Here is an 18110-nt window from a genome sequence, read left to right as displayed (position 1 = left end):
GATCTTGTGTTTTCGGGGTTAACTTTAAGCATTGGTACGTCTAGGCCTAATAACGTTACTCAAATCAGCAATGATCAAAGATGAATTACTGTCCGTTATATATAAAAAAAAAGAAAAAAGAAAAAGGGGGGGGAATTACAGTCAAGCACATGAATATATTTTGGTTCAGTAAAATCCCAAAATTTTGGATATTATATCTAATAAGCTTTTTGAAGAAGAGAAAAAAAAAAGAACAAAGAGCCTTACTCTTCCAGTGTTGGCATGTCACTTGTCAGATTCCTATACATCTCTCCAAAGGGTCGGTGATAAAATAAATACTACTACTTGTATATAATACTCTTAAGTTAGACAGAGCAGTGGCAACTAATCATATCTTACAATTTTAGCTGTTTCTTTTGTGGCCATTTAATATGAATATGTATATTGTAAGTGCTAATCATTTTTGCCCTTTTCAACCTCACCTTTGCAATCACATATGTAGTGGTGGTTGCAATTATTTAAATTTCTATCATAGAATTATTAAATTAGTGCGTTTGGTGGTAGTTTGGACCTCATGCATACAAAATATGTTAAGAGACTTTTTATTGAACAATGCGGCCAGAAATGTGAATACATTTAATTTTCTTTTTATTTATTTAAAATCAAAGAGAGATGGTAGTTGACGCGAGTTTAATAGCACGGAACGGATAGCATCTTTGCATTTAATATTGGGCCTTTCTTTAATTATATATATATATATTCCACCAACTAGAAATGAAGATGAAGGTGGGACCTACTAGCTATGAAAGAAAAATATAATTATTAATTAAGACTTTTATATATAAATTCTTTTGGTATCTAAAACTTGTTTATTCAAACTATTATATATAAAAACATCATAGGTAATGGAATACTTTTTTGTATCACATATAATATTTTGAAAATAATAAAAAAACCAATTGTAAAAGATATGTAATACTAGTCGTATATATTGATGTTGCATCCAAATAGAAATGTTGTGTTCTACTGTCCGTTAAAGATTGTAAGCGGAGAGGAGAGGCGGTAGCCAGTAGCAGTCATTTATCTCCTTGTAATAACAATATAAGCTAGACACACAAAACAAAAGTAATTAAAATTAAAGAGCGAGCGGGGTTGGGGTTGGGGAGGGGGTAAGGTGGGGTCTGGGGATTAGGATGGGATACGCACTACGTAATCCAAACGTGGCATATCCTTAACCATGTTATTTTACGGGAATTCATCCATCAAATATAGGCATAGCCAGCCAGCCAGCCCATTATCTTATTCTTATTATATGTAATAATAGTAGCAAATAGCATAATAATAATAATAATTAATAGTGTAAGGGTTGTCCATCAGGTGGAATGGAATGAGGTGGGGCTGAGTCAGAAATGCGTGAGCTGCTGCTGCTGCTGCTGCTGCTCCTCATCTCATCTCATCTCATGTCTTCAATTCAGTTGTTTCTTTTTTGCAATGGAATGTATCGGATGGATGGATGAGAACTGGGAATCTCCTCCTGTCCTGACGAGGCAGGGGCAGGGGCAGGGGCAGGGGCAGGGGCATGCATTACTACTAGTGTCTTTAATTTGTCCAACCTCAATTCAATTCAATTCAATTCAACTCAACCTTTTAACTTAAGCAAGCAAGGAAGGAGGAAGGAAGGAAACAAAGTGTTTGTTTGTTCCACGCATAAATGAATTGATAGAGGATGAAAAAGGGGTGCGACGACTTTTCCACGTGGTCAGAATCAGACATGTTTATCCCTTAATGATGGATGGATGATATCATAAGTCTTCTTCCCACCTTACTTCAATCCAATACAAGCCTAGCTAAAAGTCGTCACTGTTTATTGCTTCAACGATTTAATAATAATCATAATCCCTTTTGGCCATTATAAATACCGTCTCGGCTACCATCTTATCCTCTCTCCCGTCTCGTCTCGTCTCGTCTCGTCTCCCCGGTCCGTTTTATCTCCTTTCCTTTCCATCTCTGTATTATTATTCTTTCCATCTCTACTATTATTTCTAAAATTTCACCCCTCTTCTCTTCTCTTCTCTTCTTCTTTCCCTCACCCACACACACATATCCTCCTCCGACCCTTTCTTAATTCTGATCATTAGCTGTGCTGTGCGTGTGTGATATACATAACATATACTCTGAATCTGAAGCGGATCGATCTGAGAAAGATTATTCATAAGTCGATCGAATTGAAGGAGGCGATAGGATGAACATCCCGGAGATGAACATGATAAGCGACTTCGAGGCAGGAATGAATTGCCTGCAAAACCCATCCTTCATTTCTCGATTCCTGTCCTTCCCCGCTCAGCAGCTCTACATCACCGGTGCTCTCCTCTTTGCCATTTTCGCAACTTTCAGCAGCCTCGTCAGGAGACTTAAAATCCTTCTGATCCATTTCCATATTCTCAAATCTTCCTCCCATCATCACAAAGAAGATCACACTCTTGACTACAGTGAAGATGATGAAATTTCCTTAGCGACATCAGACGACGATGAACAAGAAGACGGGGACCACGACGAGCAGGAGGAGGATGAAGACAACCACCCTACCACGACGTCGTCCCGAGGTCAACGCGGCGTCGATGAAGATTTCCGCGTGAAGAATCCTCGACTTCCTTTCAAAAACCAGTGGCCAAATGGTCACCTGAGGCAACGGAGGCGGCGTAGCAATTGCAGCGCGTGGTCGGAATTCACCAGCGGTAAAAATGTTGTTAAGCTTTGGGATAGTTTAGGTTTCAACCTGGATTTCGATGAAGATTTATTCGACTACGATCCACAAAGCGTTGTCTCGACCTGGGAATCCGATCGATTCCAAAACGAGAAAGAGGCATCCGGAGGAGTCTGGAATATCCCAGCGGCTGCGCCGGCGGTTCTCTTGACGGCGGAGGGTAATGGGAAGGGAGACCGTGTAATTTTGAGCGGCTACGACTCGAGGATGCGAGGTTGTGTTCCTGCTCTGTACGCTGACTGGAGCTCTCCGGCGGAGAAACTTGCCGGCGTCTCGACGGGCGGGGTAGGCAAGGTTTTCATCAGAGACGACGCCGGCGGGGTACACACCGTAGGTGACGTTAGAAACGTTAGGAGGGCGTTGGAGAGCGTCAAAGAATCCGACGGCGATACTTGGTGGGATGCTGACGCCGTTATCGTGGACGAGACCGAGATTTGAGGACTTGTAGTAGTAGTAGTAGTAGTAGCTAACAATAAACGTGGTGGATGATACCCTTCTAGAAGGCGTGGTTACTTTAACCCCGGGTTAAGGATTGGTAAAGCCCATTTGCCCAAAGCGCTGCTCCGAATCCGAACAAGAATTGACAAACAAGACAAGACATATTTTTTTAAAACTAAAAAGAAGAATAATAATAATAATAACCCAAACACTGTTGTTTTGTTGTCTCACTCACTGTGTATGTAAATAATTTATTATCCCTATTATTCAAATGTCAATTTTAAAGTAGTTCATATTTTAATGATTATCTTTCATAGAATTATATTTATAGTACGTTGGTTGTCAGAGATGTTGGTGTAGAAAGAAAACCCACCCATTTCATTTTAAGGGTGGACGACGTGGATCAATTAACTCATTGTGTTGCCTCTCGTCTCTCGAGCAATTGCAAGGAAAATTATGATGAAACATCCCCCTCATCATTATTGTACTATTGTATTAATTAGATGCTACGACACGAAATGATATTGTATACTCCATTTAAGACAGCAATTAATTAATTAACTTGTGATTTAATTAATTTGATATTCTTTTCGTTACATTATTTTAAACTGTGTATAGTATTATAATATAATATATATATAGATAGATCAAGAGAGATTAATCTACACGGTGACTTCCTACTATACATGTCTGTCCTGTGTTGCTACTTGCGAAATGGACGGAGCAGTAGCAGTAGCAGTACGAGTACCAGTACCACACATTATTAGACAAACTAAGCCTTGTAAAATTGTACACGTAACGACATACGTAAGTAAGTATCATCAATCATTCATATATCAATTCACGGCTGCCTCTCCTCAGTCACGTCTTTAATTCGCATTGCCTTCAAACCACTTTACTTTTATATTAATTATAAAATAAATCGAACATATGAATAAATTAATATCCACGTTATTCATGATGTTAGAATATACCAACCAGTATTACATATGTGATATGTGAGAACCACCGCATTATTATATATAGATTGCGTCTAGTCGTATTATCCAATTTTATTATTCTGCTAATTACTATTAAATTGAGTGTGTTTCTTTTCTTTTTTCAATTTACAATACTATATTAAAATTTTAGTAATTATTCAATACTATCTCAAAAATGCATCCAAACAAATTTAGAGAAGCTAAGGATGCATTTGCTTGCATTGTGGATTGTTTTATAAAATTTTTATTGTTTATATATAAAGTACTTATTTTTTTGAAACATCAACTTAAATATTATTTTAATTTATTACTAAAAATAAAATTTATATTAAAAAAAAAATCATATCAACCAACTATTTAGATTAGGCTAAACAACTATTTCAAAAATCTGACTATTCAGAAAATATAAAACTCTAACTCTTAAATCTACAAACAAACACACCTAATGAAAAATTATTTAAAATTTGAATTTAATTCATTAATTTAGCGTCCATGCCATGCTAATTGTTGCTAATACTGATACTAATAATAATAATAATAATAATTAATACTGAGTAGGTATTTGATCGCGATTTTATTCTCCAATTATGCCATTATTGATGCATAACTATATCAGTATCTCAAAGAAAAATTTAAAATAGTTAGGTGGGCATTGGCATTGGCATTGGCATTGGCATTGCATCTTTAGATTCACGGTTGTCTTGTCTAGTCTAGGGGAATATATATATATATATATATATATTTTATGCAAATTAAATAAATATTATTATTTTTTATTTAAAATTTAATACATGGTTTTATTTTGATTCGGACTGCCAATGATTAGAAGCCAGCAAGTTACAGCTTGATGATACGCTAGCTAGCTGGCAAATTCATTTCCTAGAAGAAAATACTATGATCTTTCCAGCTCCAAGTTTAGGTTTGTGGGGGAAAGGATGCATGTCAACCAATGGATCTTTGACAAAGAAGTCGATATCAACCTCCAAGACAACAATGAACACAATTCATTAGTCTCATAACACACATATATATATATATATCACATATTGATACAACAAAATAGATATTAATTTAATACAATGTAACATATAAATGACTACACTTAACAATAATTCACATAACACATGAAATCCCAACATACCACATGTCCTAACAAGGCATGCATGCAGAAATCACACAGTATATATTAATATAATACAATATAATATATCACTAATATAACATAACAATAATCCAAATCCATACACCACAACACATGCCACATATTGATTTCAATACATGTTACATGCACCCTCCCAACCCAAAATATATATATATATATATATATTGGGTAAATTATTTTTTAAGTCCGATAACTGGACCCCCGTATCATTTTAGTTTGTAAGTGGAGTCTATCGCAAACTAGTTTCATAAGTGAAAATTTTCGTATTTTAGTTCTTCGGCGCTGGAGACGCCCGCGTGGCTCGCCGGATGCCACGTGTTCGCTAGGTCAGCGACACCTGGCGGACGCGTGGATTTTATTCTATTTTTTTTCATTGTTTTTTAATTTTTTTAATCTATTTGGTTCAATTGAAAAAAGAAATGAAAAAAATAAAATAAAATCCACGTATCCGGCGAACACGTGGCCTCCGGCGAGCCACGCGAGAATTTGCGACAGACTCCACTTACGAGATTAAAATAATAAGGAGTTCAAATATAGGAATTCATTTTATATTTTTGCAGTAAAATTTTTAAATAATACATTTTATATATTTACTTTAAAACATAATTTAGTTTTAGTTTAGGTTTAGACTTGGGAACAATAACCTGGATATGCCAATTACAGTAGGCCATGCACTATAACAAGATATATTAATAATCCTCATACTTAGGTAGTATCGTTAACAATCTAATTTAAAATATATACTAGAAACATAATCTAATCTAAAGAATCATAATATGAAGCCTGATCTCTCCCCGGATAAACCAAGGTGTATATATATATAATCCCATGATCATCCATTATTAAGGGAGTGTATTTGTTTAAGATTTTATAGGATTTTATTGAATTTTAAAAAGTCTATGAATTTTAGTGGATTTTATTAATCGATTTAGATGGATTTTTTTATTGATTATTTATGAAATTATATAGATTTGATAGGATTGTAAATTTTTTTTATTAATTTATATAAATATATAAATTTATATAAAATACACTTCTAGATAATTATATTATTCAAATTTTTAATTAAAAATATAAATAAATATTTTTAATTTTAAAAAAGACATTATTATTTTTATTATTATTATTATTTTCATTTCCATTATATTACGGTCTTATTTTTCCACATAGCGGTAGCAATATTAATTTTTCATGCGTTAGCTTTCGTTGTTTGTGAATTTTCATCTTCCTTGTAGAGATGTGAGAAATCTTAAACTTCATATTCGATTGAAAATTCATCTGATATTATTTACTAAATATATTTTTAAAAAACTATTAATAATGTAGAAATATTTTAACATGATACTATTTTTGTATATTAATATTTTTTATATTATTATAATTCAGTATATCAATTTATTTTAATTTATATTTGGTATTATGATTTATATATTTATTACATAAAATAAACATATATATAAAATCAATATCCAAATTTACGATTTTTGCATAAAATATTTGAAATTAAAAAAAAAGAGTAAATATAAATTAATGATTCAACGAAGAATGATACAATAATAATGTATTTGATAATTAAAAATAGATGATAATTGTAATACATATATATTATGATAAAATATTTGTATTTTTTAAATATTATATTTATAATATAAAAACAAATATGTTTTTAAAAATTGATAATAATTTGTTAGTATATTTTAATTTTAAATTATTATTTTTATTAAAATATTTTAATAATATTAATATTTATTACTCATACATTATTAATAATAATAATAATAATAATAATAATAATAATATATTTTCAAGAATCCATCAAAATCTCTGCTTATCAGGAGAGATTTTGTACCATACGAATTTTTTATAACATTCTATTAAAATTCAATAACATCCATTTAAAAGTCCATAGATTATTGAATACCTTCAAATTTTACAAAATTTTTAAAAATATATATTGAATACCTCCAAATTTTAAAAGACTTTTAAAAGTCTAATTGAATACCTCAAAAATTTTGAAAAAATTTTCTGGATTGAATAAACTCAAATTTTAAAAGTCTGTCAAAATACTATAAAATCTATATTGAGTACACCCCTAAATCAGATGTTAGAGCTGGGATTTTGAACACGCTTCGAGTCCGAAGCTGACTTTGAAAGTTGGACTTTGATCTCAATGAAATTAAAGTGGAGGCATGCAATATGGTATCGTTACAGTTGAAAGTTGGTTCGAAAAGGAAGATCAAACTAACTTTATTAAAATCAGAAGCAGGAAAGATATCAAATCAATGATATGAAACAGTATTGTGAACATCTACCAGTCAGTTTCAACTTTCAAATCAAATGATATCAAAACTGAAATCTGAGTATTATTAGTTAATGAATGAAACAATGATATGAATATTCTAAAATCGGGAAATCAAATCAGTATATTATTATTAATTAATTATTTCTTTCTTTCTTTCACAAGTAATGGATTCTAAAAAGCAAAACAAGAGAATTTTGAATGAATTATAAATATCAGACCTCTATCATGTTTGATTATCAGGGGTGGAGTGAAAAGGGGGAATGGATGGAGATGCACAGAACCGGACGACGCCTGAGTTGGGGTCCAAAAGTGGAGGAAAGTCGTCGCCATGATCAGCCATATTCCATATGTTGTCGCACTCTTTGAATGCTGCAGCAGCAGATTCTTCGAGTTTGTTCTTCTGCTTCTTTTCATGAAATCCACCGTCAATATTCTGAGATTCTATGGATCTGGCCATCGGTGTTGTCTTCTCCCATTTCTTTGTCTCGTTATCATCGTTGTTGTTGTGGCCATTACCTCTCACCCTCTTTGGAATGGGTGAGACCTGTAAGCCTCTGCACCAACGTCATGTGGCTTCGCATGGATGACTCTGGGAGACTGGGTGTATATAATTACGGGTGGTTGTCGGTGCGGGGGCTTTGGAGGGTTTGAGGAGGAGCAAGAGGATGCAGCAGCAGGAGGTTTGGTAATCTTACAAGAATCTTTGTTGATTCTGAACTGGCGTTGGCGTGTACAGCCAACCCTGGCGGCGCACATAACTCTTTAATTACTTGCTTAATTTGATGATAAACGCCAAAGTGGATTTGATATTGATATGCGCATATAATATATTATATTATATGATATGGATGTTATAGATATATATATATATATATATATATATATGAGGTAAGAAAGACTTCCCTAAGTAGTGTGTGTAAGAGAGATGGAGGAAGAGAGGAGAAGGCATGGACAATGAATGAGTTAGTTTGCGAGGGGCGAACAATGTGGGGGGGTTTATCGGACGGAGTTGAGGGCTGTTAGATAGATAGATATTTGGCGTTAAAGCGTTGTTCTCCATCAGATCGGATAACCTTAACAACTAAACTGACGCCGATCGATGCGTCACTCAGATCTCCCTCCTACTCCCACCTAATTATATACATATATATATATATATGTATCTCACATACATGCATGCATATATACTTTCAAAGAACACATAACATACATGTACTACGTCTGTCTGTCTACATATATATTTAAAAAGTCTTTGGACGTGTTTCTTTTAAGATTTTGAATTTTTATTTGAAATTTGAATAGTAAAAGTTTTGAATTAAAATAATAGTATAATTTGATATTGTTAGATGACTATAATAACAGTCTCATTTAAACAATTAAGTTGTTAATAATACATGTCGTTAATTATTTTTGCCTCCTCAAGTACAAGTAAATGTATGTGAGACTTGTACGTGGATATATGTCGGATGAGAATGGTGAGACTCAAACTCTAAACTTATACTTCTAACATCATGTTAGATGATCAAATCGTCTCACTTAAAAGCTTACGGCCATGTCAGATGACCGGAACGACCGTTTCATCTAAAAACTTACTTTATGTTAGATGATCAGAATGACCGCCTTACCTAAAAACTTACGGCTTTGTTAGATGATCATAAAGACCGTTTTCACTTAAAAGCTTAAGTTATTAGACATATGTATCTCCCATAATAATCTCCACAATGGTACACTCCAAGATGATAATATATATAAAATGACAACTATTTATGAATGTGTTTCTTTTAACACAAAACTTTTAAACTTTACATTTTCGAAAAAATATACTTTTTTCGTTCCCTAAATTTACTTTTATTTTATTTTTTAGTCCAACCCCTAAATTTATCTCATTATTATTATCTTACATTCAAAATTTATTTACACCAAATGTCACACTCTTATTACTTTCTTTCTATTAATTTTCTTTAATTTTTAACTAAAATTTTTAAAACACCTCTAATTATTTTTTTTTTATTTTTATCACTTTTCAATAAAATAGTCGGTCCGGAACCAAATATTCTAAATTTACTGGGTAGAGAAATTATTTTTTTATACATTGTTTTAATATAAAATCCAAACCAGTGAAACATACTCTATGTGCCTGTGTTTGTGCTGTGGGAACAGCCTCTTAACAAACAGTATGATTTTGTCTTACAAAGTGTCTGCCTTGGCAACATGTTTTTTCTTTTTTTTTTGAATATCAATACAACGTCACTTAGACCTCTCGTGGAGATGATTTGAGGATGTCTGTGTATTGCGGTAATTCAAGTAATATGCAATTACATCAACCAAATCTTTTTTTTTTTAAATTTTTTGAGGTTTTCAATATAAGTTTTTCGTTTACAAAAAAATTAGGCATTCAATATATATTTTTTAATACTGTATAAAATTTCTTTGATTCTCTTCCAAAAATATAAATAAATTTAATTACATAACATAAAATTATTATGGGCTGGACTTAATTGGACGGCAGGATGAGGATAGCTTCAGCCCAAGACAAAGTCCCAGGTTGCAACATCGATCGATCGAAGAAGAGACGTTTTTTTTGAGATTTTGACGCGGACAGCTGCTGAATCGAATTCAACTTCTCAAGTCCCCCGATCTGTGCAATTAACGAGTCTCAGGAATTGAGTTGAATTAGAGTTCCCGAATGTCTATGCTGAATCAATTATTCAACAGAGGGCTTCTGGGAGCAAAGTGGTGAGTCCAATCAATTTGCTTTCAAGTTTTCTCTAGTCAGTTGGTTGTTTTAATTACACTGACGAGATCGAGAAACGGAAACCCCCTGCGCTTCTGCGTGGATTTTTCTCAGATTAGTGAATAGATTCCTAATTGAAATTCTCGACCTTTACCGGGTTGTTGTCTATTCTTTGAACGGGAAAATTGTTACCTCATACTGAAATTGCTTACATCTTTGTTTATGCGCGATCTACCCAGCGATTTCTCTATGGTGTTCTTGTTTTAAAATTATGCTAGGTTAGACTGAGAAGCTGAACTCTACGACGAACTAGAGACAACGTGTGTATTAAACAGAAGAGGAGTATGTATGTCATCGCTCTTTAAGATAATTAGAAGTGACATTTATCAAGAAATTAAATTGATGCTAAGATAATACACTTCCAATTATTTTTGGGGGATGCTATTGATTGTTGAACATTTTGGTTTCTATTGCCAAGGGAACTTTAGCGTGATGTCTTACCGCCATATGGTTTGTAAACAAGTTACTGCACTTGAGAGTTTAATTCTTGATACTTTGCAGTAAAACATGCTTAACTTTGGCAATCTCACGCATCAAATTATTGCAAAATAAGCGAGATGTGAATCTGAAACTTATGAGAAAAGAGATTGCTGAATTTCTGCTGGCTGGCCAAGAAGCTATTGCGAGAATCCGAGTAATACAGTAATTTCACACACGTCTCCTCTATTTTCCGATATAAGCATGGTTTGCATTTTTTTTTTCTCATAGTCATTCCCCAATTAGGTGGAGCATGTGATAAGAGAACAGAATACATGGGAGGCATATGAGATACTGGAGTTGTTCTGTGAATTTGTTCTTGCCCGTGTGCCTGTTCTAGAAAGTCAGAGGTAAAATCTTTGATTTGTTGTTCTCGGAATTAATACTGCTGATATTTTATTGCAGCATCTCACAGAGTTATAAATGTACCATAATGTGTGATCTATTAATTTAGAGTGGCAGTAGATCATTTCCTATGCTGATCTTTCAGTATATGGTACTCAATGTCGAATATTGATATGTTTTAATCATTATGTTAATCTGTGCTCCTTGCATTAACATTATTTCTCAATGTTGATACTCGATTGTTTGATGTGGAAAATGAGTTGTTGACTATGCAGATCAAGCGTAGCCTGTTCTAGGGTTTGCTAATCTTTGTCGCAGTGTGCCTATTTTCTCGGATCATGTAACACCCTAGTTTTGCCTCACTCTCTAATGTAGTAGTCAACCATGTTTTTTGTCAGTAGTCGGGAGATGCATCATTGATAATTTGAAAAGGCTTTGTTGTCTTTTTTACCTGATATGCATGACAAGTTCATGACCCTTAGATTGTAGCTGTAATTGGGTTCCATTTGTAATCTGTTGGTTGTTCATTCACTCATTGAATTGTGGTGAGCTGGGGATTAATGCTGGTAAACTGACAATTAAGTGCCGTATACTCTGCCTTTCCAATGTCAATGTCATGTTACACGAATAATCATAAATTATGGTTGCCATTGGGTGTCATTAAATGTAGGAATTGTGATCTATTAGTCATTCTGTGGCTCATTGAAGTTTGTGATAGTTAGTACTGGGAGACCAACAATTCAATGACGTATGCTCTAGCCTCTTCCCCTTCGACTTAATGTTATGTTATGTGGCAGGCGTTATCTTAGATTATATCTTTGATTGGATGCTATAAAATGTGAGAATTATAACAAGAAAACTAACAATTCAATGACGAATGCTCTACCTCTTGATGTCAACACCATGTTAGGCGGCAAGCATGATCTAGACTATAGCTGTGATTGGACGCCATAGAATGTAAGGACTGTTCTCTGTCAATCATTCATTTGCTCGCTAGATCCTGTGATGAACTTTATAATTAATGCTGGGAAGCCGACAATTCAATGACATAATGCTCAACTTTTTCAATGTCAGTGTTATGTTGCAATCATAATCTCTTATATTCATTCTAGCCATTGGGTGCTGTCAAATGTGAGAATGTGATCTGTTAATCATTCATACGCATTCGATTATTTGGTGTTGGTAATTAATGCGGGAAAGCCGACAATTCAATGTCATAAGATCACCTGTTATAACGACCTTATTATGTTGCATAAAACAGAGAATGCCCTACTGAGTTGCGGGAGTCAGTGGCAAGCATTATCTTTGCGGCTCCCAGATGTTCGGATTTGCCAGATCTATTGAATGTCCGGAATTTATTTGCCGCTAAATATGGAAAAGAATTTATATCTGCTGCATCAGAGCTTCGCCCTGATACCAGTGTCAACCGTACAGTTAATTCAGTTTTGCTGTGTTTTCTTGGCATCACAACCTCATACCAAATTCAAATTTGATATTTCTTCACTTATTTTCAGATGATTGAAAAGCTTTCAGTCACCGCCCCTCCTGCTGATCAAAAGCTCAAAGTTCTGCTAGAGATCGCAGCAGAACATAATATCAATTGGAACTCTACCAAAACTGAAGCAGAATTCAGGAAAAAACCTGAGGATCTTCTGGTATGTGTACATGTATGCTGCTCCTACTCTTGCTTCTCCACAGTTAGCACTCTTCAATTCATATGCATTTCAGAATGGACCAAAACCAATAGCTGCTCAACCAGGAAGACATTCAAGGACTGAAGCTGGGGAACATTTGGATACAAAGGATAAATCAGCAGCAGCTCCTTTCAATGGGAAGCAAGGAGATGGCTATGCACATGCGCAGCCCCGCGCTTCCCCAAGCAACTCTGCTTCTGTTGCCTTCAGGTCTAGGACAATCATAGAATCTTCAACCAGAGAGCACAAGGTAGAACCGACCCCGGGAGTTGATAATAATAGCTCAAGTGTAGAATTGCCAGATGCATTGCAAAGGGCATGTGCAGCCATTGCAGCAGCCGAGCGTGCTTGTGCCGAAGCCTGGGCTGCTGCAGAATTGGTAAATGCCGGCCAAACACGATGATGTAAACAACACCCTACTGGCCAACACCCTACTGGCCAAAGAAGCTGATGCTCTTTGATCTTATCTTTGTGTGTGTTTTAAATGTGCGGTTTTGGAGGGCAGAAATTCAATTGCGGGTGTAGTGTGATTGACCACAGTTTGTAACAGCTGTTCTTCATTACATTATCGTAAAAATCATCAAATGTCAAACCTAATTAAGTAACTAGTACACTAATCATCTCTCTCTTTTTCGTAGCAAAAACTACTTTCGGCTTAAGACACGAAAGGGATTGAGGATTGGAAATCTTGGACATATTCGATGAGGTCAACATGGGAAATTTTGATTAGGGATAAGAATTTCAAAAGGGAAATTGATTCCCCTACTTTTCCACAATGTGCTCTCCAGCAGAACACGTTGTCGTTGGTTGCTTACTTTTAATCAAATGACAAAATGTAGGCATTTTTTTCTTGCATGTTGGCATGTATTTTCTGTATTTAATTTATTTATTACACTAAACTAAAGATCATTTAGACCAACCTATATAGATGAACGTGGCCCTGTCCCACACCCCCAAAGACATGCCCAGATTAGATATATTTTTAAATATATCTTAGTTTGTCATGTCAGGCAATTTAATTTATTCATGTCGCCATTGGATTTTGTTGCAATTTTTTAGACTATATCTATGACTAGGGAACCTGTATGTCTCAGGTTTGCAAGCTTTGAAGATTGATTTTCGAACAGCTGGTTTGCTCATGTGCAAGTGGGCATAGAAAGAACATATCCTTGAGTGTATGTGGGATGGGAGCTTTTAAGGAGAGCAAAATCTTTTACAAATTTCAGATTATGAAAAAGAATGCACAAAATGACAATTGGTTAAAGATGTCCGTCCGTCCGTCCGTGCCTCAACACAAACAAAAATGGAGTATATGTTTTTTGTACTAGTGCAATCCTGTTTGTTAACAAACATCATTTTATGTTGGATGCATTAGGATTGGGTAAGGTGTATTTATCTCTCTCTCTCTCTCTCAAACACATCCATCCTCACTTTGTAGTAGATTGAAATTTAGGATATTTACTGTAGTATTTTGGCACCGTCAATAAAACTAGGACCCACTAAGCAAGGTTTACAGTTTATTTTATTCCAGGGATTTTGTTACTACTATTATTTCATGGTATGGTATGGTATGATATGATAAGAGGCGATTGGTGACATTAATGGTATGGTATCCAGTCCAGTCCAGTCCACAGGCGCTCAAGTGATGATGGATAGATAAATCTACACCGTCCATCGGTCAACAGGTGACGCATCTCCCCGAAGAGAAACCCAACTGGACAACTGACAACACCAATATAAATACATATTATCATATCTCATCAAGATTCGAGGCGGTCTATATTTATATTTATATTTACATTTATATTTATTTCCAGCGATGGGTGCCCGACTCCCAAGACGTTACGCGCCGCTGATGGCGTGGACTTACTTGTGTGGGGTCCGCATAATAGATGGTGGCGATTCATTCATTATTCCGGGTGTTGCGCTCCCCCTACCCCTACCCCTACGCCTAGGAGCCGGGAGGGAGGAATAATAATAATAAATAATAATAATAATAATAATTCATATGATATGATCTACTCCTATTTCATTCCATTCCTCCCTCCACAATCCACATAGTAAAAGCTCCTCCGTCTGTTCTGTCGACCCACAACCCACAACCCGACCGCCTTTAACACGTGTCATAAATCTGCCGGTGGCAAGAAAGATATTTTTAAGTTCAACTTGAACTTGCCTAGCCTTTCTTAAATTAAATTAAATTAAAATACTACTAGACTTAGTGTTAATTTATTTGGGATGGTGTATCATGTGACGAACAGGAACAGGCCACCGATGCTGCCTGCCATGAGCCATCTTTCTATCTAATTTAATTTAATTTAATTTATCTTAGTAGAGTAATTTATTTCTATCACACCATGCCAATGCCAATGCCATCATATAACTCACTCTAAGCTGCAGTGCAGATTCAAGATCTACTACTTCCTAGTGTTTGTTTTTCAATTGAATAGAGTCCACTAGTATTTTTATGTCGGTCTTCCCACACCGCAAACGCTCCTCTGAATTTTTAATGTTGTGCAGATCTCATGTCATGTATGTACCGTACCGTATTTTTAGTTGAATAGTAGTAGTTGGCAGCCTTATTAAAGTACGTGTCCCCCACGCGCTGTTGCTCCTTTGAAACAGTAGATCCAATCCCAGTTTTCGTTTTGGTTTTCAAATCTTAATTTTCCTTTTCTTTAAAAATTATTACTACTATTGAGTATTTTTGGTGTCTATATATTCCCCGGGACACCCCCCTATCCGCCTTCTCTCCTCTTTGTCCGAGGCTGACCGTTTCCTCTGCCGCTGGCTATTCATTTCATCACTCATCCTATCTCCTCTTCTTTCCTTTGTTTCTCTACCTCTTCAATTTTCTTTTTTTTTTTTTTTGTTTTTTTGTTTTCTTTCATTCTCATTCTTTCTCATAGAGGAAATTCAAACCCTCCCTTTTCCTGGAAGAGGAGGAGCCTTAGCCTTAGCCTTACAATTTTGTACACATCTTTCAGGTAAGGAAAGCTATTTCTTTTGTTCCCATCCGGCTCCGGAACCCCTCGATCTGCTTCCGTTTCTCTTCTACTTGGAAACCAGTAGTACATGTGCTGTTCTTGATGACGGGCTGGATGTGATTTTTCTGTGTTGTTGATTTTCAATCAAAGCCTTTTTTGGGGGAAAAATAAGCCCTCGTATTTAATAGATGGAATAGGTGTTCAGCTAGGTCTTTCTTGGATTTAAAATTTTAAATTGGCGATCTATATGTAATTTTTCAAAATTTTGGAGCAGAGTTGTGTTCATCCTATGCTGGTAGCTCAAATCCCACTTGTACACCTCAAATATGAAGCGAATTCTTACCTACGTGCTTATAAAAATCTTTGAATTAAGAAATTCAATCCGATCTGACAATCTCAAGATCATTTGAAGCTGTGAGATATGTATGTGCGGTTTTATTCTGAAGATTTTTACATAAAAATTATTTTCTTGTTGAACTTATTGTAAGAACAAGTCAAAATACCTGCCGGCTTTTCTTCTCTTTTGTCCTGTTGACTTTGCTCTTCGCCTAGAACAAAACACAATTTTAACTGTTCCTATTTCGACTTTGAATCTACCGTTTACTTACAGATCTGCTAGTTGTTTTCTTTTCAAGTTACTTCCGACTTACCAAGATTTCTCCTCTTCTGGTAATCGCAGGTTTTTATAATTTTTTTGTTTCAATCCCGGCATCTTCATTCTTCAAGGAGAAGAAAAAAAAAATGAATCACTATGCGATTCAGCAGAACGGGTTCGCTGCCTGTGAAGAGATTTGGGCGAGCGCCGCTGCTGCCGGCAGATCCGTGGAAAAGAAAGGGACTGTTGTATGCCCTAAGCCAAGGCGGTTTGGCTTAAATCAAACAGCTTTTGAACAACCTTCATATGGGAGGATCTTGAGATGGCATGTCAGGTTAGTTCAGTTTTATATTTTTGCTCAATCTTAATGGTTCCCGTACATCAAATATTGTTATTAATTCTGGTGTTCTTGTTTCTTTTGCTTTAATTTTGTAGCCATCAGCAAGACGATTGTGATGCAAAAGCTGGAAATGAACTCCTGGACATAATTCTTCCAAAGGTATCTTTTTTTATTTGTACGGATTACCCTTGATCTATTATAGTAGTATGATTATGAAGTGGTTAGAACTGATGGCAGTTTGGTGTTGGATGTATGTATGTGCAGGGTGGTGTGGATCATCATCAGGTAGTTGCTGGGTCGTCTCCCCCATTTTTTTCCGGATCTCCGCCGAGTAGAGTATCTAACCCACTAATTCAAGATGCACGTTTTGGGGATGAGAAAGTTAGTCCAGTTTCGCCGCGGGCAATGGCAATTCCAATCCCAATCCCATCGTCCCCCCGCAAGGGTGGTGGTTGTGTTCGGGGCAATTTTGGCAACAATCCGGCCGTGAGGATCGAGGGTTTTGACTGCCTCGACAGGGATAGGCGCAATTGCAGTATCCCTGCCCTGGCATGATGACGATGAGTTCGAGAGAGAGAGTACATACAAATAAATACATAGATCTCAACGAGAGAGAGTATTGTCGTTATCATTGCATTGATCAACTGAACCAGCTGGCTAGCTAAGCAAGGGCCGGCCGGATCATTGATCATTTTGTCTAGCACAAGCACTAGAGCTAGTACTACTGTACATATATGATAATGGTATGATATGTGTCCCGACGTCTTCTGTGTCTGTAATTATGAGTCTCCAAGAAATTAAGTAGTAAGTAATAATTAGGAAAGGCTCTCTCCTCTTTGTTATTGTGTAAGTAAAAGATGGAAAGAGGAGGGGAGGGTTGCCTGCCTGGATTAGCAGCAGCAGTCAGTAAGTGGCGTTTGTGGTGTCCGTTTCGTGTTGGTTGTTAGTTCTGACTTGTAAGCATTCATCAGTTGAGTTGAGTAGGATGAGAAAATTTGTACAAAAGGGCAAGTACTACTGCTATGTATTAATTTGTACTATACCAAACCTATACACATGGACTCCCTAGCCTAATCTCTTTGTATGAGTACTGCAGCAAGTGTGTTGCATTGTTACAAAATCCTTGCACCTTTACTATCATCATCTATTTTCAAGTATTTAGTGTTGAGTAGAGGAAGCTACGTTACGTGTATGTATCTGTGTTAACTAGCCTAGCCGTTTATTTGGTAAGACTAAGACATCCCTTTCCTTTC

The 18110-nt window shown here is 35.6% G+C and overlaps 3 protein-coding genes across 5 annotated transcripts; all 3 read left to right on the top strand.

Annotated features, from left to right (window-relative positions):
• The first annotated feature begins 2221 nt into the window (after positions 1-2221).
• On the top strand, positions 2222-3181 carry LOC127245377 (uncharacterized). The gene has a single exon (XM_051266208.1). It carries the CDS (start codon positions 2222-2224, stop codon positions 3179-3181), a length of 960 nt encoding a protein of 319 aa, XP_051122165.1.
• Positions 3182-10162: 6981 nt separating this feature from the next.
• Positions 10163-13540, top strand: LOC127245414 (uncharacterized). Its single transcript, XM_051266273.1, has 6 exons — positions 10163-10361; positions 10921-11053; positions 11143-11246; positions 12503-12674; positions 12756-12896; positions 12970-13540. Exons 1-6 carry the CDS (start codon positions 10312-10314, stop codon positions 13336-13338), a joined length of 969 nt encoding a protein of 322 aa, XP_051122230.1. The 5' UTR covers positions 10163-10311; the 3' UTR covers positions 13339-13540.
• Positions 13541-15526: 1986 nt separating this feature from the next.
• On the top strand, positions 15527-17576 carry LOC127245418 (uncharacterized). Of its 3 annotated transcripts, none has more exons than XM_051266278.1 (4): positions 15527-15922; positions 16602-16851; positions 16953-17016; positions 17095-17576. In XM_051266278.1, exons 2-4 carry the CDS (start codon positions 16664-16666, stop codon positions 17410-17412), a joined length of 570 nt encoding a protein of 189 aa, XP_051122235.1. In that variant the 5' UTR covers positions 15527-15922; positions 16602-16663; the 3' UTR covers positions 17413-17576. The 3 variants fall into 3 exon arrangements, with proteins under 3 accessions (XP_051122235.1, XP_051122237.1, XP_051122236.1); XM_051266280.1 differs by having other exon boundaries at positions 15560-15922; positions 17122-17576; XM_051266279.1 differs by lacking the exon at positions 15527-15922 and adding an exon at positions 15929-16345.
• The last annotated feature ends 534 nt before the right edge of the window (positions 17577-18110 follow it).

This window comes from Andrographis paniculata, unplaced genomic scaffold (genome assembly GCF_009805555.1).
Source record: "Andrographis paniculata isolate CXL003 unplaced genomic scaffold, ASM980555v1 Contig22END, whole genome shotgun sequence".
Lineage (NCBI taxonomy): Eukaryota > Viridiplantae > Streptophyta > Magnoliopsida > Lamiales > Acanthaceae > Andrographis > Andrographis paniculata.
The sequence above is the reverse complement of the archived record's forward strand: the minus strand, read 5'-3'. Positions and strand labels throughout refer to the sequence as shown.

Bases quoted from the DNA above. Each gene is read 5' to 3' on its own strand.
- LOC127245418 (XM_051266278.1), top strand. From the start codon at position 16,664: ATGAATCACTATGCGATTCAGCAGAACGGGTTCGCTGCCTGTGAAGAG. The intron at 16,852-16,952 runs GTTAGTTCAGTT...TTAATTTTGTAG, and splicing joins ATCTTGAGATGGCATGTCAG to CCATCAGCAAGACGATTGTG. The intron at 17,017-17,094 runs GTATCTTTTTTT...AACTGATGGCAG, and splicing joins TGGACATAATTCTTCCAAAG to TTTGGTGTTGGATGTATGTA.
- LOC127245377 (XM_051266208.1), top strand. From the start codon at position 2,222: ATGAACATCCCGGAGATGAACATGATAAGCGACTTCGAGGCAGGAATG.
- LOC127245414 (XM_051266273.1), top strand. From the start codon at position 10,312: ATGTCTATGCTGAATCAATTATTCAACAGAGGGCTTCTGGGAGCAAAG. The intron at 10,362-10,920 runs GTGAGTCCAATC...GATACTTTGCAG, and splicing joins GGGCTTCTGGGAGCAAAGTG to TAAAACATGCTTAACTTTGG. The intron at 12,897-12,969 runs GTATGTGTACAT...TATGCATTTCAG, and splicing joins AAAAACCTGAGGATCTTCTG to AATGGACCAAAACCAATAGC.